General features: G+C 37.0%; 1 protein-coding gene across 17 annotated transcripts in view; it reads right to left on the reverse strand.

Moving 5' to 3' along the window:
- Positions 1-18,851, reverse strand: part of SGCE (sarcoglycan epsilon) — a 71,846-nt gene extending 52,995 nt beyond the window's left edge. For 6 of the 17 annotated variants that reach the window (XM_021936020.2, XM_021936018.2, XM_021936019.2 and 3 more), the window contains exons 1-2: positions 18,632-18,823; positions 1,806-1,913 (exon numbers count right to left, since the gene is read on the reverse strand). In XM_021936020.2, the coding sequence (XP_021791712.1) occupies positions 1,806-1,913; positions 18,632-18,740 (217 nt within the window). In that variant the 5' untranslated portion in view covers positions 18,741-18,823. Of the gene's footprint in view, positions 1-1,805; positions 1,914-6,390; positions 6,496-7,088; positions 7,151-18,631 lie in introns of those variants that run through there. The other 11 variants (XM_021936028.2, XM_021936023.2, XM_021936024.2 and 8 more) reach the window with 6 other exon arrangements.
- Positions 18,852-18,856: the final 5 nt, after the last annotated feature.

Here is an 18,856-nt window from a genome sequence, read left to right on the forward strand (position 1 = left end):
AGTCTGAAGTTTGAAACAGGAAGAGACTGGCGTCTCTTAGAGATTCTAGATGACACTATATGTCAAGGTCTTGAAATGCATTTCCCTGAGAACAGCGCCATAATAGATGACTCTGCTGAGTGTAGCAGCTGTTGAGTTTTTTTTGTTGTTGTTTGTTTTTTTGGGGGCAAATCAAACAGTGAGAGAGAGGCATGCTCAGAGAGGATCGAGGTTCCAGGGATCAAAGCTAAAGAGAAAAGACTGAAGAAAAGGGATGACTGCAATCTAGTGAAAAATGATGTGAAGTCCAGAGGAAGAATCTTCGGAGATTCTAGGTGAGGCACAAGGAACCAGGGCATGTCCCAAGTCCTTTGGAGATGACAGAGCAGAAGCTCAGTGCAGATTGCAACAGTGAAGGACACCGGGGACCCATATCCAGAAAATAGATTAGAAAAAAGGAAGAGTGACTGTGTCAAAGAAGCCGATGGCTCTCAGCTTGCTCAAGAAACCAGCCAGATAAGGGTGTAATCAGGGGTGAGTCCCTTGAAGGAACATGGGAGAATCTGATGGCAACATCTAAAGAGAATGTGGGGAAAAGAACTATGAGATCATGGGCCTGTGTCCAGGAACAAGTGCGTCTAGTGCTTTTTAAAACAAATTTTTGTGATCTTTTCATGAGAAGTTATTTGTATGAAACTCTACGTATGTTTTCTTACAAATCTTAGCAATGAAAATTCCTTAAAAATACACAGGTATTGTGGGTTTGTTTCAAAGTCGCTTGAGAAAAAATATGCTGGGAAACTTTGTCCCATTGTGAAAGAGATCTGGGGCAAAAAGACTCCAGCTGAAGAATAATTTGGTTCCAGCTATAAAAAAGTTAGTGACACCCAACTTCAGAGATGTATGAACAAAATGAGGTAAGCCAGGAATCAATCCTACAAGTACCCAGCAGGTTTCATCTGGCATTATCATCTTATCACATAAAATTACTGTTCTTTTGAAAACATTTTAACATTACTCTTATTTTTATAGAGATTTTGGTTGCTCCAAAATTAGATAAACTGCTATTCTGCTAATGTTCATGAACACATGTAGTTAATACTTTGTGTGAAGGATCATAAAGCCAAAAAATATAAAGAAATATTAAGTGCAAGTTCATAATGGTAATTGATATTTTGAAAACAACTAATATTTTGACTGTTAAGTAATACCTTTTCTCCCTAATGAAATACATTATTTCAAAAGTCCTGGAATATTGCTGATGGTCACATTTATAGATACAGAAGAAAAACTTATAAGGATCAATCAGTCATTTACAGGTCAAGTCATCTTTCCAATAGAAAACAAGTGCCAACTAAGTAATAGCAAAACATATCAATTTGGTTTTGCAACAAGAATCATCCAAAATTAGCCAAAATATTTTATGATTATTTCTCCAAGGTTACATACATACTGTTTTAAATGATAGATGTTAAATACACGTTTTTCAATATTATAAATAACTTGTTATAGTAACTACAGGAGGACAATTTTTATAAGTGGCAAGCTAGTGACTGGATAAAAGGTAGGTTAAAAACATAGGAATGGTTTTTAGTTTTTCTTTAAAAATGGCAAAGCTATAGCCAAGGAAAAGGACTTGAAAAATAATGGATTAACAACACAGAGGATCAGAAGTTTTAGCAGATTAGGAAAACAAAATTTTATTTTTCCAGACTAACAACAACAACAACAAAAAGCCACACATGACTAAAAAAGCAAAGAGACTATTGGAAGCAGACATTTAATTGGATCCCCCAAAGGGATTTAGATTTACAACCTAAACTCACCATCTTTCATCCCAGCAGCCATTTTTCTGCTGATAATAAAATTGTTGGCCTGTCTGGTCTTCCAGTTAACTGTTCCATTTATGCCATCAGCACAGCTTAATAAAAAAGCTTTTCAGAATAAAAAAATGTACAAAAAAATGAAATTAATGTCATGTTAAAATGACTATCACAGATCACCTACAATTAACTGGGATCAGATTCCTTCCAGCCCAGCTAACTGTTTAATTCTAGTTAGCAAATATTTGTTGTATGTTGACACAATGAATATGTGGGGATACAAGACAACCAAGGCATAGTTCCTGCCCCTGAAGAAGCTTACAATCTATGGGGATTGGCAATTCATGTACATACACATATACATATATATGTGTATATATACATACACACACACACAGATATATATAAAATAAATCATAGTAATTATACACACAAATGGTAGAAAGCATAAGTGCTATAAGAACACTGATGGGGCAGCAATTATCTCTGGCTAGGAATGTTGTGTTAAGTTTAAAGTAACTTTTAAATTCACAGTTGAATTTTCCTCACACTGGCAGCAATGACTAGGATAGGGGTTAAGGAATACTAAATAGGGGCTACCACAAGAGTGTCAGATAGCAGTCAGGGTAAAGCACAAGGAAATAAAAAGTGGTGCCAATTACAAGACAACATGGAGATAATACTGACAATACTTTTTCAAACTACTAGGTGTAAGGATAAAAGGAAAATCAAAGATGCCTTTGAAGTTTTTATCTAGAATGACATAGAATAGCAATACATTAGGAACCTCAGAAAAGTCAGTTTCAAGAGAAAGAAGATTAATTTGATTCAGGATATGTTAAACTTAGGGTACTAGTTGGATATCTAGGTGAAACGATTTGAGAAGAAGATAATGTAATGGAGCTTCACATACAGATTTAAAGTTCTTCTCCAAAGAAATGATTATTGAAGCTAAAGCCCTAGTGTGATTCCCTGGTAACACATACATCAGGCTCTTACATAGAAAGTGATCTGGAGCAAATATATGTTCCTGTTCTTGACCCATTCATTGATCCTATTTTTCATCATCCAAACTGCCAATCTGCTGTCTACTCTCTGATTTTTCACCCTTACATTTTAGACATGATAGATTTGGGCACCATTTTTTTCTGATTACAATATTGGCTCTCCATCCTATTCTCCATTGGGCTACTTTAGGTAAGTTCCTTGTGGATTCAGTTCAGCCCAAGAATTGCCCAGGGGATTTGTCCTAGCTTCTGTGTGTTTGTTTCGTTTTGTTTGTTTTTGTTTTGTTGTTGTTGTTGTTGTTGTTGTTTTTGAGATGGAGTCTCACTCTGTTGCCCCGGCTGGTATACAGTGGCGCGATCTTGGCTCACTGCAACCACCACCTCCTGGGTTCAAGAGATTCTCTGGTCTCAACCTCTGGAGTAGCTGGGACTACAGGCATGCACCACCATGCCTGGCTAATTTTTGTATTTTTGGTAGAGATGGAGTTGAGGCTGGTCTCGAACTCCAGGCCTCAGGTGATCCACCCACCTCGGCCTCCCAAAGTGCTGGGATTACAGGTGTGGGCCACCACACCCAGCCTGTCCTAGCTTCTGGACCTGGTATGCGGTAAGGAAGAATGCTCAAAAGGAAGAGGGACAGCAAAAGCAAAACAACATATTAATAAATACATTAACATATCAAAAGCAGAGGATGATTCAGCAAAGAAAGAAGAAAGAAGCAGTCACAGAGGTTAAAAAATGAAGTCTGAAGAGTCACATAAGCCAACGGAACGGAAGAGACATGTCAAGAAGGAAAGTGTGATCAACATCCTCACTTACTGCAAAAAGGTCAAAGAGGATGAGAGCTTAGAAAAGACTGCTAGATTTGAAAAGTGAGAAGTTACTGGTGACTCCTTGAAAGTGGAGTTCTGATAAAGTGGTGAGAGTAGAAGCCAAACTGCAAAAGGTCAAGACATAGATGCAGAAATTACAGTTAATCTTTCAAGAACACTGGTCAGAATAGGGAAGCAAAAAGATCAAATGATAGACTGAAGAGTGGCAAGGTGGACAGAAGGTTGGTTATTTTAGTAGGGATGACATATTTTGTATCTAAATAGAGGAAAAGATGTAAGGGGGGAGAAAGAGATTAAGGATAAAGAACAGGAGCATAACTGATAAGATACAATCCAAGAAAAGGTAGAATGGGTAGGACAAAGCATACGGAAGTAAGGAAAATGCTTTGGGCATGAGAAAGGGAAAGGAAAGTGGAGACAGCAACAGTTAGTGGGGTATAGCAAACTTCACTTTAAAGGAGCTCCCCACCTTAATAAATGAGAGATAAAAGGCATATTTCCTTTTCAAACTAAATTTCCAGTAAAAATCTGAACTTTATGAAAAATCCACCCTTCAAAATGAGAAAAGAATACAATTCAAAACCCAGATTATTATTATTAGTAGTAGTAGTGGTAGTGTTTTTAGAGATGGGGTCCACTATGTTGCCCAGGCTGGACTAGAACTCCTGGGTTCAAGCAATCATCCTACCTCAGCTTCCCAAGTAGCTAGGACTACAACAACTGCTCAGACCACTGCAGCCAGCTAAAACCGAGGTTACTAATTTAATCATTACACATTGGATGATTGTATCAAAATGTCACAGGTGCCCTTTATGTATGTACAATTATTACATATCCATAATTAAAATTTTAAAAAGTTATTAAACCCAGGTTATTAAAAACAAACAAAACCTCAGGTGATCATGTCAGTGCTACCTAGGAGTACAAATCAAAATCCACAGCACCCCCCAAAATAAGCTACTTAATTTGTATTCAATTTTAAAAATACATCAAATTAAGAATATTAATTTTATCTACTAAATGACCAATGTTATGAATTTCTCTAAAAAATGGTTAATGTATTTAATAACTGAAGTTATGTATTTTTAAATCTAGATGAATAATACAGGAGGCATTTTGCAATAATTTAAGCTAAAACAGGATCAAAAATATTAATAGTCTCTTGTGGCAAAATACTCTACCCCCAGGGTTTTCCTGATGGCTATGTTCCAAAAGCAACATGCTAGTTACATAGGAATCACATAGGCAGCTCCCCTAAAAGACATATTCACAGGTACCCCCAAAATATACATAGTAAAAAAATTCTGAAACACATATTCATGACTTCACCATGGAGAGTCTAGGTAGGTGGGTTACACAGTTCCGTCAGGTAATTCACATACAAAACTGTGAACTCTAGAAGACAGAAGAGCCATTACAGAACCCAAAGAAATATAAACTATCACCTGAGTTACATATGCAACAAATGTAGGGCTGACCTTAGAAGTGAAAACCCTACCCATTCCAACCTCCAACTGATTTACAGATACAGCCAATCTGCAAAAACATACAAGACCTTGCTGGATAGTGGAATATCCCAACTAGAAGGACAAGAAACAGGTGGCCAAATTCTTCTCTACAATGTTCCAAAGAACAATGTATGTGTGGATATGACAAGCAACATTTAGATTTAACTGCTTCCCATCACCACCTCCTGAGCAAGGTGCTTTCACATATACTGTCTAATTCAATCCTTACAAAACCAAATCAATCTATTAATGTATCTGAAGATTATAGGGGCTTAATCTTAAAGCATAATGAAGTAAATCCTGCAGGCAAGCAGACACTCTATAGAACTCTCCATTTCTCCATGAACTGGGTAGTTACCATAAAGAAAGAACAGGTTGACTGCCCAGACAGTTTCTCCTTTGTTCCTTCCTTTATTCTAGCTCAGTGGTTCTCAGACTATGTTGTGCATAAGAATTATTGTTCAGAGTTTTATACACAAAACTACACATATTATGCCTTATGGGCGATTTAAAGGATTAATTAGGATAACTTTAGGTCTATGGAATTTTTTCTTACACCCTTGCTTTTAGAATCCGACTAACCCAGCATAAGAATTAACACCACTACATGTCCTTGGCTAGTGAATCAATGCATCATTGCTCATACTTTCCAGGTCCTGTAGAAGGGCAGCCTAGTTGGCTTTTACAGGATTCAAAAAGCAAACTGAATTGGTGTCTCAACTGTTTAAACAGAGAGGCAGGGTAGAATAGTTTAAACACAACACACAGACGTTGCTCTATTTCAAGGCCAGCACTGCTTTTGAGCACATTCATTTTTTGAAAGTTTGTATTGATCCATATGAAGTCCTACTTTAACCACAGAAGACTGAAGTCCAATAAATCTCTATAAAAGGATAATGTTTTATGGCTCTACTCCCCAAGCAATATCACTAAAGGCAAGACACGATGCCACGAATGATGTGCTTAAACCAAGTCCCACATATTGAGGGAGAAACTTTAATAATAGGGAAATAACTATTTATTTTTAATTGTGTGTCCAATATCATGGATCCACTTGACTAACTTCTTGTATAGAAAACTATTGTATTCTGTATATTGACAAGTACAGAGTACTCATTGAAAAAGGCTAGTATTTTAAAGTTTAATTTTCATTAGAAAAGGACCAATGCATTTTTTAATGTGAGAATGAATTTCTCTAGGATGGAAAAATATGACTCAATATTTAAAATATTTATCCTACCTACAACTTTTCAAGATTAAATCTAATGTGTGAAGATATGTCAGACTTGTACAGACCGGTTCTTGAACTTCCTCCAAAGACACTGGACTATCCCCAGGAATCCTAAAAGGAAGAGAACACCACTGTGCTCACCAGGTTCATGGTAATCTATATTACAATTACATCTGGGTGTGAGTTTTACTCTGGTTCATAAACACAGAAACAAAGAATCATATGTATCTTGCATTTACAAAGCCCAAGCTAAGAAAGCATTCACACAATTAGCCAGGATATCACTGTACATAATTTAATCATATTTTCAATGTTCCCCCTTTAAAATCATCAAAGCCTAAATTAATCCAAAGGTGGCTGGCATGCCTTCACCTTCCCTAGAAACCATACGACAGTTAAAGTTTGTCTTAAGATTCCATGATTCATTTTGAGTCTTCTAGCAGCATAACTACATTTCATCTGGCCTGGGGCAAGCAATCTCTGAAGAGATATTACTGTTACCCAAACTTGAATAATTTGCTGACTGGGGGAGGAGAGGATTGCTATTTAATAAAAGTAATTGAAGAGCTGTGAATAGTGACTGATTGCTGATGAGCTAATCAGAATATCAAGGAATGGAAATAATAAATAATAACTTATTCAGACATCACTGTCCAAGTAAACAGCAGGATATGCCAAATGAAATTTAATCTGATTATCATACTCACCTTAAAACCAAACTGTCAAGTCTTTCTCTGTCCACTACTTCATCTGTCTCTTTCATATTTCACTGTAAGGGGGATGGAAGACTTTGTTTTCAGAAGTTAGTTATATAGCTCACGTGTCCTGCATCCCTTCCCTTCTCTTACCATCCCCATCCAAGTTGCTATGTTGCTCCCTGACCCTCTACATTTTTCTCTTCCCTTCTTCTATGTAATTCTCCCTATTTCTTTTAAAATTGTTTCTTACACCGAAACATTGTTTTTATATTTTTCTCTCTAAAAAGTGTAAGTTCACTATTACTTCTCTTCTTTAGCTACAATGTCTTAAATACAAAGTGCTGGATACTACACTAACGGCTGTACACATATTAACTAATGTAATCCTTACAATGACTATGTGAAGTAGGTAGCATTCACTCTATTTTACAATGAGACTACCAAGTTTAAGAAAATTATGTTAACTTACCCCAGGTCTTATGTTTACTAAGTGGCAGAGTTGAATTTTGAACCCATTTCGTGGCTGACTGCAAAGTCTATATCATGAACACATCAATACTATCCCCAAATACAGTCATGCATTGCTTAATAATGGGGATACTTTTTGAGAAATGCATTGTTAGGTGATTTTGTTGTTGTGCAATCATAGAATGTACTTACACAAAATGATACATACATTTTTATTTATATATATTTTTTCATATAGAAAACCAAAGTTCCCATCACCATTACTATGCTATTGCTGTGCAGTGGAAATTAATCTCATGTACTACAGGCACCAAAACAAGAACAAAAACAATTTGTTGAAAGAAGAAAGCTTTAAATTTTGGAACCTATGAGAAAAAAAATGGCTTTACTGAGGAGGACTGTCTACCCCAACCTCTGAAAGGAGCTGGGAAAAGATAATCCTAAAAGAAATGTCACAACAAGGCTTTAAATGAAGAATGCCAGAAGCAGCTAAAAAATTAGATATAAGAGACTTTAGAGTGAAATAAAAAAGAAATGTTACAGCAAGACTTTAAATGAAGAATGCCGGAAGAACCTAAAAAATTAGATATAAGAGACTTTAGAGTGAAATAAAACTGTAGTGCAGAAAGGTAGTGTTTAACATCAATCTTTACAGACACAGGGTCTGGGTTCAAATCCTAATTTTTGTCCATTGGGCAAGTTACTCAATGTCTCTGTGCCTCATCTGGAATAGAATAGTATCCATATCAGTGACAAACCGTTGAGTATTAAATGACATAATATATTTAAGAACTTTAGAAAAATGCCTAGCATATAATGATGTCCCCCCAAAATAAAAACTATTATTATATTTACTCTTCATCTAATTTGAAGAAAATGTTGGATTTCCTTAAATACAATCATTTTAAAAAACACAACTTCAAATGAAAAAAAAAAACTGTCATCACTACAGGTGACATTATATAATAATACAGCACTCTCACTTTTTCCACAATCATGACACATGTGAAAAATGATATTCTATAGAAATATATTATAGAGTCAACAGTAGAGGCTACTCAGAAGAGGCAACAGTCATCTACATGGTTGCCCAAGGGCTAAAAAGATGGCAACTCAGCCAGTCCTCATTCTCTGCACTCAGCCAAGTTGAGGGCTGCAGTTTAACCCTTTTTAGGGAAGCCTGATGTAATAAGATATGAATTACATTGATATTTATATTCTGACTCTCATAAGCTTTTAGATGTTTATTTAGAGGAAACAATGCAACAAAAGCAAAAAGTTGTGTGTGAGCAAGACTCAACTGCATTAATCACAATATCAAAATTGAGTGGAAAGTTAAACATTCAATATAAGAAGTGTTGGTTTGACAGAATAGTTATTGGAGAAGGGAAAGTTCCTCACTTCTCTTGGTATTTTCTGCTCCTTTGCTCAAATAGCCAGAGAAGATAAGTTTGGGTTTCCACTCATGGGAACAGTACTATATCTCAGATGAAATAGGAACACCAGTGGGAACTTTAACAAAAACAATGCACATAAGCAACAGTTACATGCACCATTACAATTTAATGTCCTTATTTGCACAATGTTGGACTATTGTGAAAATAATACAATTAGTGAAAAGCAGAATAAAAAACAGTATAAAGGCAATGTAAAATCTAGTGTAATAGTGCAATCTAGTGGAAAAAGATTAAAAAGCCAAGTGTAGGAGCTGTTGGGTTAGGGATATAAAGCTGCAGGAAAAATTTCTGTTCACAGTAAAAAATACAACAACACTCATGATCTTTCCAACTAAGTAACCTCTAAAGAAGAAATATCCTCATATTGGATGTTTGCTTTAAATTGTTATTAATCTTCTTAATTATAAAAACCCATACATTCTCATTGTACTATGATACATTCCAATAGTATAACCAGGAAGATACAAAATATAAACGTTCTCTCTCATATCCCTGTTGCCATCCCACCAATGTCACTGCCTAGTGTATCTACTCTTAATCGTCTTGGCATCTTTCCATATTCTATGTGTATACACACAAAACACATACCATGCTCTTTTTTGCATAATATGATCACATTTTTTCACTTAGAATATATCTTGAACATGTTTACATGATAGCACATTTTAAGGCTACATCGTTTTCTGCTGTGTCTCAATCATAATTTATTTATCATCACCTCAAACTAAGCTTGTCCAAACTAGGACCCATAATCTTTCCCTTAAAAACTGATCCCATTCGAGCCTTCTTCATCCTGTGTGTGGCACCACCATCTGTCCTCACGTAGATGACAGAAATCTGGAAATCATCCTTGAAATCTTCTCCTGACAAACTTAGCACCAAATTCAATGCAACACTCACTCCTGTTGTTTTTTACCCCCTAAAATATCTCTCCTATCTTCATCTCCCCATCACCACCCTAGCCCACAAGGTCATCATCTCTATCTTCAATTACTAAAGGAGCCTAACTAGTCTACAACAAGCTCTTCTGATCCCTCCAACCCTTTCCTCACAAACAGCTAAAGTGCTCTTTTTGAAATGCAGATCTGATCATGTCCTGGTTAAATCCCTGCAAAGATTTTCCCATTGCTCCTAGTATAAAGATTAAACCCTTTAAGGCTGTCTACCAGGTTCTGCAAAATTTGTTCCTTGATCTCCTCACTAGCCTCATTTAACATTGTGCCCACCCTTCTCTTTCTGCCCCAACTCCAGTGGACGTCTTTTAGCACTTTCTGTTTACCATAGTAAACCTGCCCCAGGCCCTCTACAGAGGTCTTCCTTTCACCTCAAATATACCGTCCCTCCTTACTAATATTTACTCATCCTTAAGATCTGAGTGCTTCCTTGGAAAAGCCTTCCTTAAACCCCCTATCCGGCCAAATCCTCTACTTACAAGTTCTAGTCATGTTTGTAGCACTTACCATAGTTTTAAGGGCACATTTATATGTGTAAATGTTTGATTAATCAACTAATCTTGAAAAAAAAAAACCCTGTCCTTTGTCAACCCCACTAGTGTAAAAAGTTCCATGATAGCTGAGCTGTGTATTCCCCAGCATCCAGCATGGGGTCTCAAAACTAGTCAACACTCAAAAAAATGAATGAATAAAGGAATTGCTGGCCAGGTGTGGTGGCTCACACCTGTAATCCCAACACTTTGGGAGGCCAAGGTGGGAGGATCACCTGAGGTCAGGAGTTCAAGACCAGCCTGGCCAACATGGTGAAACCCTGTCTCTACTAAAAATACAAAAAATTAGCTGGGCCTGGTGGCGGGTGCCTGTAATCCCAGCTACTTGAAAGGCTGAGGCAGGAGAATCGCTTGAACCCGGGAGGTGGAGGTTGCAGTGAGCCAAGACCACACCATTGTACTCCAGCCTGGGCAACAAGAACAAAACTCTGTCTTAAAAAAAAAAAAAAAAAAAAAAAGAATTACTAATTAGTAAAGATAACCAGGATTTTGTCTAGTTTTTTTCATTATGATTATCAATACTATAATAAAAATCCTTATCTGTATCTTTGAGCACCTTCATCATTATATCTGTAAGCTAGACTTATAGCAGTAAAATGGTTAGACAAAAAATAATGTACATTTCAAATTCTGATAAGCATGTGTAGTAATCTGTTCTGTTTCTACTTCTGCAGTACTGGTGTTTCATGAGAATCAACCCTGTAGCTACAGAAAATGAAAGATGTTAAAAGTGCTACACTGATTAACTATTTCATAGAAGAGAAAAGCCAATGTCATTTTACTGCACAGCAAGAAACATGAATTTGCTAAGGAGGAGAAATAAAAAACCTCAGTGCTATTTTTTCTCTTATTTTGCTTTCCAGGGTAAAAGAGCAACTATCCTTCTATGCATACTGCTGAAGAAATAGGTAACAAATATTCCACTTTAACTGCTGTAAGAAAATTACTGTGATCTCTTCTTTCAAATTTGCACTGAACCCCAAATCTCCATAATAATTCAAGTGGTGACCCGACAAATGAGTGAAAAGCTAAAGAATGGGAAAGAATTTATACCAGACTGCCTAACTCCTATACATTTTTTAAATGAGCGGCTTCATTTATCAGAAAAGAAAGTCTGCGTACATGTCACAACAGATGCCGTGGCGATTCCCGTGGTACAGGATGCCAAAGATCTATTCCAAAAAATTGATTAGTCTAAGACAATTAAATACAAAGTGAAATGTACTAAACACGAGAGGTTTTTAAATAATAAAATGCACTTAAACTGCTATTGCATAAACGTTGCATAAAAATTCTTAGATAAAGATACAAAAAAAAAAAAAAAAAAAAAATTCTACCAAAGAGTGACCAAAGAAGAAAACAGCTACTGTGGCTTTTACTAACATATTGTTTCCAAGAATATAACAATAATCATGCCAGCAACTAATGTTTCGAGGCTACCTATTTATTTCGTAAGGTAACATCTTTAAGTTTTAAAATGTAAACACAGGATTATTACTTCCAAAGCAGGGGAGCCGGAGCCAGAGCAAGCAAGCACTGCATTCAAGGAATTACAAGTAGCCGCTTGTAGACCAGCTGAGCGTTGACAAGCCAGAAACTCATCTTTGAGCTTTTCTGTCTCGGAAATATGAACTCAGCCCAAGAACGCCCGTGGCATCTTCAACAACAGGGATGCAAGCCATCGTAAATTGCTGTTTGCATTATTACAATCCCACAAAAGTGCACAGGGCCCTTTTATAAAAGAGAGAATAAGGAAAAGAGAAAGTTGTTCAACATTAGAAATATACTTCATACAGTCAGAGTGAAAGTGACTGCATTTCTGACCTAACAACTGGAGTGGAGGAGAAAGTTCTAAGCATGAGGCAGAAGTGAAAGTTGCAGGGAAAAGTTAGAAAATATGACACAAGAATTTTTCTATCATTCCTTCACCTCTCTCATTGGACTTCTTAGTTTGCAAGAACTAGAAACTCCAGGGTATAAAAATAGCTTCCGTAGAATCCAAAACTACTCACAAAAGGGGTCCTGTAAGGAAGTCTTATATACTCCACAAATTCATTTTAAGAAATCGTATTTTCAAAGTTTGATATAGTAACCAAAATAAACAATCAATAGGCAGATCACCACACAGGAAAGAAAAATCTGCCTCAAGACATGTTTGAGATACTAAGAATGTGCCCTTAAGCTAGGCAGAAACCAGGCTAACCTGAAACGGACAGAAGTTAAAAACATTTGACAAAAATATTTTATTTTGCTATGTAAAAGCTAAAAATTTTAACTGTTAAGTTTTGTAGGGAGATATATCACAAGGGAGGGGAGGTTGCAGAAGGGACCCTATTTCCCTCTGGAGAAGTGGCAGCTGAGCCCCAGCAGCCAGCCTGCCCCCTCTAGCCCTAGGTACCCTCGGCATCCACGGTCACTCAGCCCCAGTAGCCTGCTCGGACAGAGCAAGAAATTCCAGGAAAGAGTAATTCTAGGAAGCAAATTAAGCAAGTTAAGACACTTTGCAGGGGGAAAAGGAATCTTTCATTTTCTTCTCAGGTTTTCATGTTTGAAATAGAATGGGAGAGATAGGAGGGTGTGTGTCAAATTACCCTGTTGCAGCTATTTTCAAGCTGTAAGAAATGAACTTGCAACACACAGGGCTATTTAGACAGTTTATCAGAAAAAATAAAATGTTCTCATCACAAATGTCTTTCAGGTGAACACTAAAATGTTATCATGGCCTTCAAGTTAAATATTCATTGCAAGAAAGGTGAATATTTCCGATATTTAAAGAACAGAATAAATAAAGTTGATTGTTTTGTTGAGCTGCAATGTTAGGAAGGCCTCATGTTGAAATCTATCTGTACCTTTAACCCACCAATGCTAGTTCTACTTTCCAAAGCAAACATCAGAGAGTTCATGTTGACTGTTTAGTCTTATCAAGTTAAACACTTCCAGACCCTGTGAAGATACCTCCCATGACAGGATTGCCAGACCCTTCAACATCCCCATGGACTGCTCTGGAAGTTGTCTAATTTGTCAAAATCTCTCTTTAAATGTGACAGCCAGAAATGGACACAATACTACAGGTGTGGTTGATTAGAGCAGGGTACTATTAATGTTTGTGACATATGGACACTATACTATTACCAGAAGCTAACTAATTTTTTTTCTTTTGCAACCACATCATGCCACTGGTTCATATTAACCTTCATTTTCCTAAAGAACTGTCACCATACAAAGTCATTTTCATACTTTCATACCAATGAATTATGATGCATTTACTACTATAAAATATTCTTTGCTTTCAGCACAGCATTGCAGCCAACTTAAAAACCATGTTAACTCTAAATTGTTATCAATTTCTAACAGCTATCCCTTTTCAATTCACCCTTGGATTTTAAAGCAAGCCTCCTAGATCTTCATCCAACTCATTCATACAAATGCTGAGGAAGAGAAAACTCAGGGCAAAGGCTTATGATCCTTAACCAGGGATAATACCCTGACCCAAACCCAAGAACACAAACACCTCGCCGGTGCTGGTTCAGTCTGCCTCCCGCTCACACAGAAATACTGTTAATTAATCTGCACACCACCTCATACACAAGAACATCCTGTATCCTTGACAAATGCTTTGCAGACAGCAGGATTAACTTACCTTTCAAAACAAAGTGTAAGAAATCTATACATATTAAAATTGTAATTATATAAAAATATTTATGTATACAGAACAAAGACTAGAAGGGATACAACATCAATGGAAATGGTTGTTCCAGTGTCAGGCTGTGAAAACTGGAGGTTTGTTTTTTTACTTAATACTGTCTTTAATACGGTTACATTGTTAACAAAATTTAAAACACTGGGAATTATGAAGAGAGAATTTAGCTTGGAAGCAATCCATGTGTAACAGCATTTAAGAGCACTGAGACTCTATCTGATCCTACCAACATGAAAACTTGAATCAGAAACATATTCATTGGAAAAGACTTGTTGATACCTAGAAACATTGGCTTTTTCTTCTTCTTTTTTTTTTTTTTTTTTGTTTGTTTGTTTCTTCTACTGCTACATTATGCTTAATATTTCTGGAAATCAGGGAGATAACAGACTGGAGAACTGGATTCCGAAGTTTAGAAAAAGCCTAAATGGAGTGTGTATTAGTCTATGTATGCCCCTCACATATGTCTGTCTGTCTGTCTGTCTGTCTGTCTCTGCTGGGGAGGTTGAGAGGGATAGAAAGAAAACAGTCATCATATTGACATTTCTGTGAAGCTCTGGACTAAAATGGAGTGAAGTGTAAAAGCGATCTCCCCTCCAGCCCAAGAATTTCTAACAAACACATAAACCCATATCATCAATTCCCCTAGAGTCACTTCTTTACACCGAGGGTAGGAAATAAGTGTTAGAATATGCATTTGGGTGTTTAGAGAATATGGAAGGGTGAATTTTAAGGAAAGGATTATTTGAGTAGAGTACGGATAATTAGCAAAAAAGAAAAAGGAAGAAGGCAGGTGGGTATTTTGGAGACAATGTGATCTATAAATATTGCACTTATTAGAATAAGAAACAATCTGAATATTTGACTTGGGAATTTTTTTTAACAAGTCAGGATTTCTTCACTGCTTCCATATTTTGTGTACTGCATGATTTTCACCAGTGGAAAACTACTGTTGGAAACTGGATACATGTTATCTTTATTTCTTTGAAGTTGTCTCTAACCAGTTTTTTCTGGTGCTGTCCCTTATTTTCAATGTCTGTGAGACAAGTGAAAATGCCACTTTGCTTAGAAATGCAATTTGTCCACCATACTATAGGTTAAGTAAAATACATGAAGCAAATCAACAGCTTTTAGATTTATGGCAAACTGTTGTAAAAATGGATAAAATGTTCAATACAAAGTCCACTTACTCTTTGACAACTGGAAATTCTACTTTGCTTAGAAATAAATTTTCCCTACCATACTAGAACTTAAGCCAAATACAGGTGGTAAGTCAGCAGGTTCGTAAATCCATAGCAATTGTCATTAAAAATGAATGAGGTGTCCAAATAGAAAATCCAGTTATTATTTGACAACTGAAAATTTAACTTCACTTAGAAATATATTTTCTCTATCATATTAGAAATTAAGCCAAATACATGTAATAAGTCAGCAGATTCACAGATCTATAGCAAATTGTCATTAAAAAGGGGTAAAATGTCCAAATAGAAAAAGTGCAATTACTCTTTCACAAGTGAAAATTCCAGTTAGTTTTGAAATAGTTTTTCTAAAACCCTAGAACTTAAGCTAAATACATAAGGTAAATTCAACAGCTTTATAAATACATGGCAAATTTTCATTAAATGGGTAAAATATCCAAAGAGAAAGTCTAGTTATTATCTAACAAGTGAAAATCCCACTTTGTTTTGAAATACAATTTTCTTACCCTACTAGAAGTTAAATATAGGTGTTAAATCAACAGTTTCGTAGATCTACAGCAAACTCTCATAAAAATAGATAAAATGTCTAAATACAAAGCCCAGCTATTATTTGATAAAATAAATAATATGCATTAACTCCTCTTTGCTGTATATGCAACCCTGTGCAAAATGGGCAGAAATAGTCAACACCAGGAATAAATATCTGAGAAAATCCAAAATTCACGTAGATATTAAATATCCAAAATATGTTTAAAGTTCTTATCTATTAATTTTGTTTTATTTTTGGTTTTGAAAGTTTTTGTTGTTGTAGACAACACAAAAATGTTGCCGAAAGTATTGCTCTATTAATGTTATCTTTCTGTTTTATTTTTAATATTGTTTTGTTTTTTGGATAACAAGAAGATTTTATCTAAATTGCTTATTCACTGATGCTGTTTTTTCCCTTAGAAAATTCTATTTCTAAGCAAAGTGAAAATATTTTCATATGTAGAAGAATAAAAAAAACTATAATATGTTAGAAACAGTGAGACCAGAGAAAATTCTTCTCAGTTTTCCGGTTTTAAATATTTATGTACTAACGTTGTTCATTTAAAATTTTAATTAAAAAATTAATTACTATTATTTCCTTGAAAGAAAGCTCTGCAAACTTAATGTTATTTAACATTTAAAGGCTCTTTGGAAAGAAAATAATCGAAAAGAATTAATTTGATCTTGTTTTTAACATTTAGAAAGTATCTGCAATCCTATGAAAAATATTTACGGTATAGATACCTATATATGCATAGAGAACGACTGAAAAAGCAGACTCTATAATGTTTACTGGTGTTATTGCAGGGTGAAGAGGTTACAGGTGACCTTTTGTTCTTTAGAGTTTTCTAAGGTTTTCTCTCCTGAATTTTGTACAATGACCTGAAATTACTTTTATTACGGTAAAATACTAATTACGTTTTTTAAAAAAGTCCTGGTTAACATTTTGAAAGAAAAAATCAAATTGGTTCGAACTTGTTCAAACTTTTAAAGTCTTAAGATGGAGTTTTGAACTTTAATTTTTCCTACTTTTCATCTCTACTGGTTTTAAATCTCAATTTTTAGAAAAATAATGTCTGAGTTAACTAGGTGAAGTAACTTTCGAATTTAAACAAACAAAACTGCTAAGAATTTGACAGCGGTCATCAGAACAGTACTCTACCAAGCATAAGAAATCCTGGAATTATTCTATCTCGCAGAAGAGAGTGAATATCCTAAAGATTAAATTAAAAGGCACTTCTAAAAAGTGTAATTGTGTTCACCCAACTTCCTAGGAAAATGTCTTTGTTAAAAAGCTGCATTTCATTCATTCATATTCCGGATAGTGGATATTTTATCTCTAATGAAAAGTAAAATCTCAGGAAATGGGCTCCAGTTTTGTTTATTCCTAGAAAGGCTCGCTTTTAAAGTGCGGTGTCTGCAACGTTGTTACGACAATAAGTCAAATTCTTATTGATCCTCCAAGTATAAAATAATCCGTAGCAATGTTACTAAAATGTGCTCAATTTTGCTCTTCAAATATGAAAGCGTTTCATCTGTGTTTCAGAAACCTAACTCAGCTGTAGACAATTTGGTTTTCCCTTTTAACTTAAATTTGTTTTACTAAGATCATCAACAGATTGTCAGTTTCCCAAGCGCCTAACACTGAGGCGCTTAGATGGGAACCCGCGTTAAGGTTTTATTTAGCATCCTTCCTCATCAGTATTTTAGCGTCTTATCAGCCACTGCAATTTTCCCTGACATAAAATATATATGTTGATAGTACAAATGCACGCAAATATTTGTGGCTGAATCTCGGCAACCCGCTGGAAAGGATTAAACGTGCGGTTGCCGTGACTAAACGCATTCATTCACCCTACAAGATTTAGGAAAATGTAACGTTGCAGGGGAAGCAAGATCTCTGTGTAAACCTCGTAATTGCCACCAAAAGTCCGTAGCTGGGAGCCTCCGAAGCCCGCCAAACACAGTGGAAGCATCCACAGCTGTTTTAAATTGGTTTTGGTTTCTGGAAATAGCGCACTTGGTGCGGCAGCATCTCTGGCTTCCAGCCGGGGTTAACCCTGACCTGAATGCCCTGTGTAGTTCCCAGCATTTCACGATTCCGCTTCCCTGCTCCGTAAAACCGAAGAAAACTGAGATTTCCGCCACCGAGAAATGGACTCAGCAAGAGGGGGAAATTCGGTGTTTTAAATGTCAAATTTTTGTGTTCTCTATCACGATCAAGAAAAGGAGAAAAGATGTGTTTGTGTAGCGGGGACGCAGATTGACACCCATTTCCTTTGGCTCGCATCCCGGCCGCAGAGCCCAATCGCGGGGAAACGGCCCCCCCCCCCCCAGAAAAACAGGCAACGACCCCCAGCTCTTTGCTGCAGGGATCGGGAGAGGACTACCCTGGGGCTGGGCGGGGAGGGGGATGTTGGGAACGGGAATTGGAGATGGAATTTCTGCGCCCGCAGAGCAGGGAGGGGCCCGCGGGGGCGCCGAGAGGAAAAAAGGCCAGGGGTCAAGCCTGGGAAGAGAGAAGCTGGGCCGGGAAAGTGGGGTACAGGGCGTACTGAAGGAGGGGTACGGTGGGGTCCGGGACAGAAAGAGAGGCTGGTGCCCAAAGGGCGCGCCCAGGCGCCCGGAACCCGAGCGGGGGATGGGGAGGCGGCGGCCTGTTGGCCCCGGGTCCTCCACGTCGCGCGCAGGCCACTAACCTGTCAGCAAGAATGTGCCAGTGGTCGCGGGGCTCATCCTGCGTGTCCCCCGACCCTGTCCCGTCCAAGCACAGGGGTCTCCCAGCTCCCACCACCGGGGCAATTGCATTCTTGGCCTGGCTAGGCCGTCCGTCCTCGATTCTCCCCTCCCCTCCCTTTCTTCTTCCCTCCCAGCTTGGCCAGTTCAGCATCAGCATCCCGCACCCCCTCGGTAATCCCGTACTC

The sequence above is a fragment of the Papio anubis genome, chromosome 4, assembly GCF_008728515.1.
Source record: "Papio anubis isolate 15944 chromosome 4, Panubis1.0, whole genome shotgun sequence".
Classification (NCBI taxonomy): domain Eukaryota; kingdom Metazoa; phylum Chordata; class Mammalia; order Primates; family Cercopithecidae; genus Papio; species Papio anubis.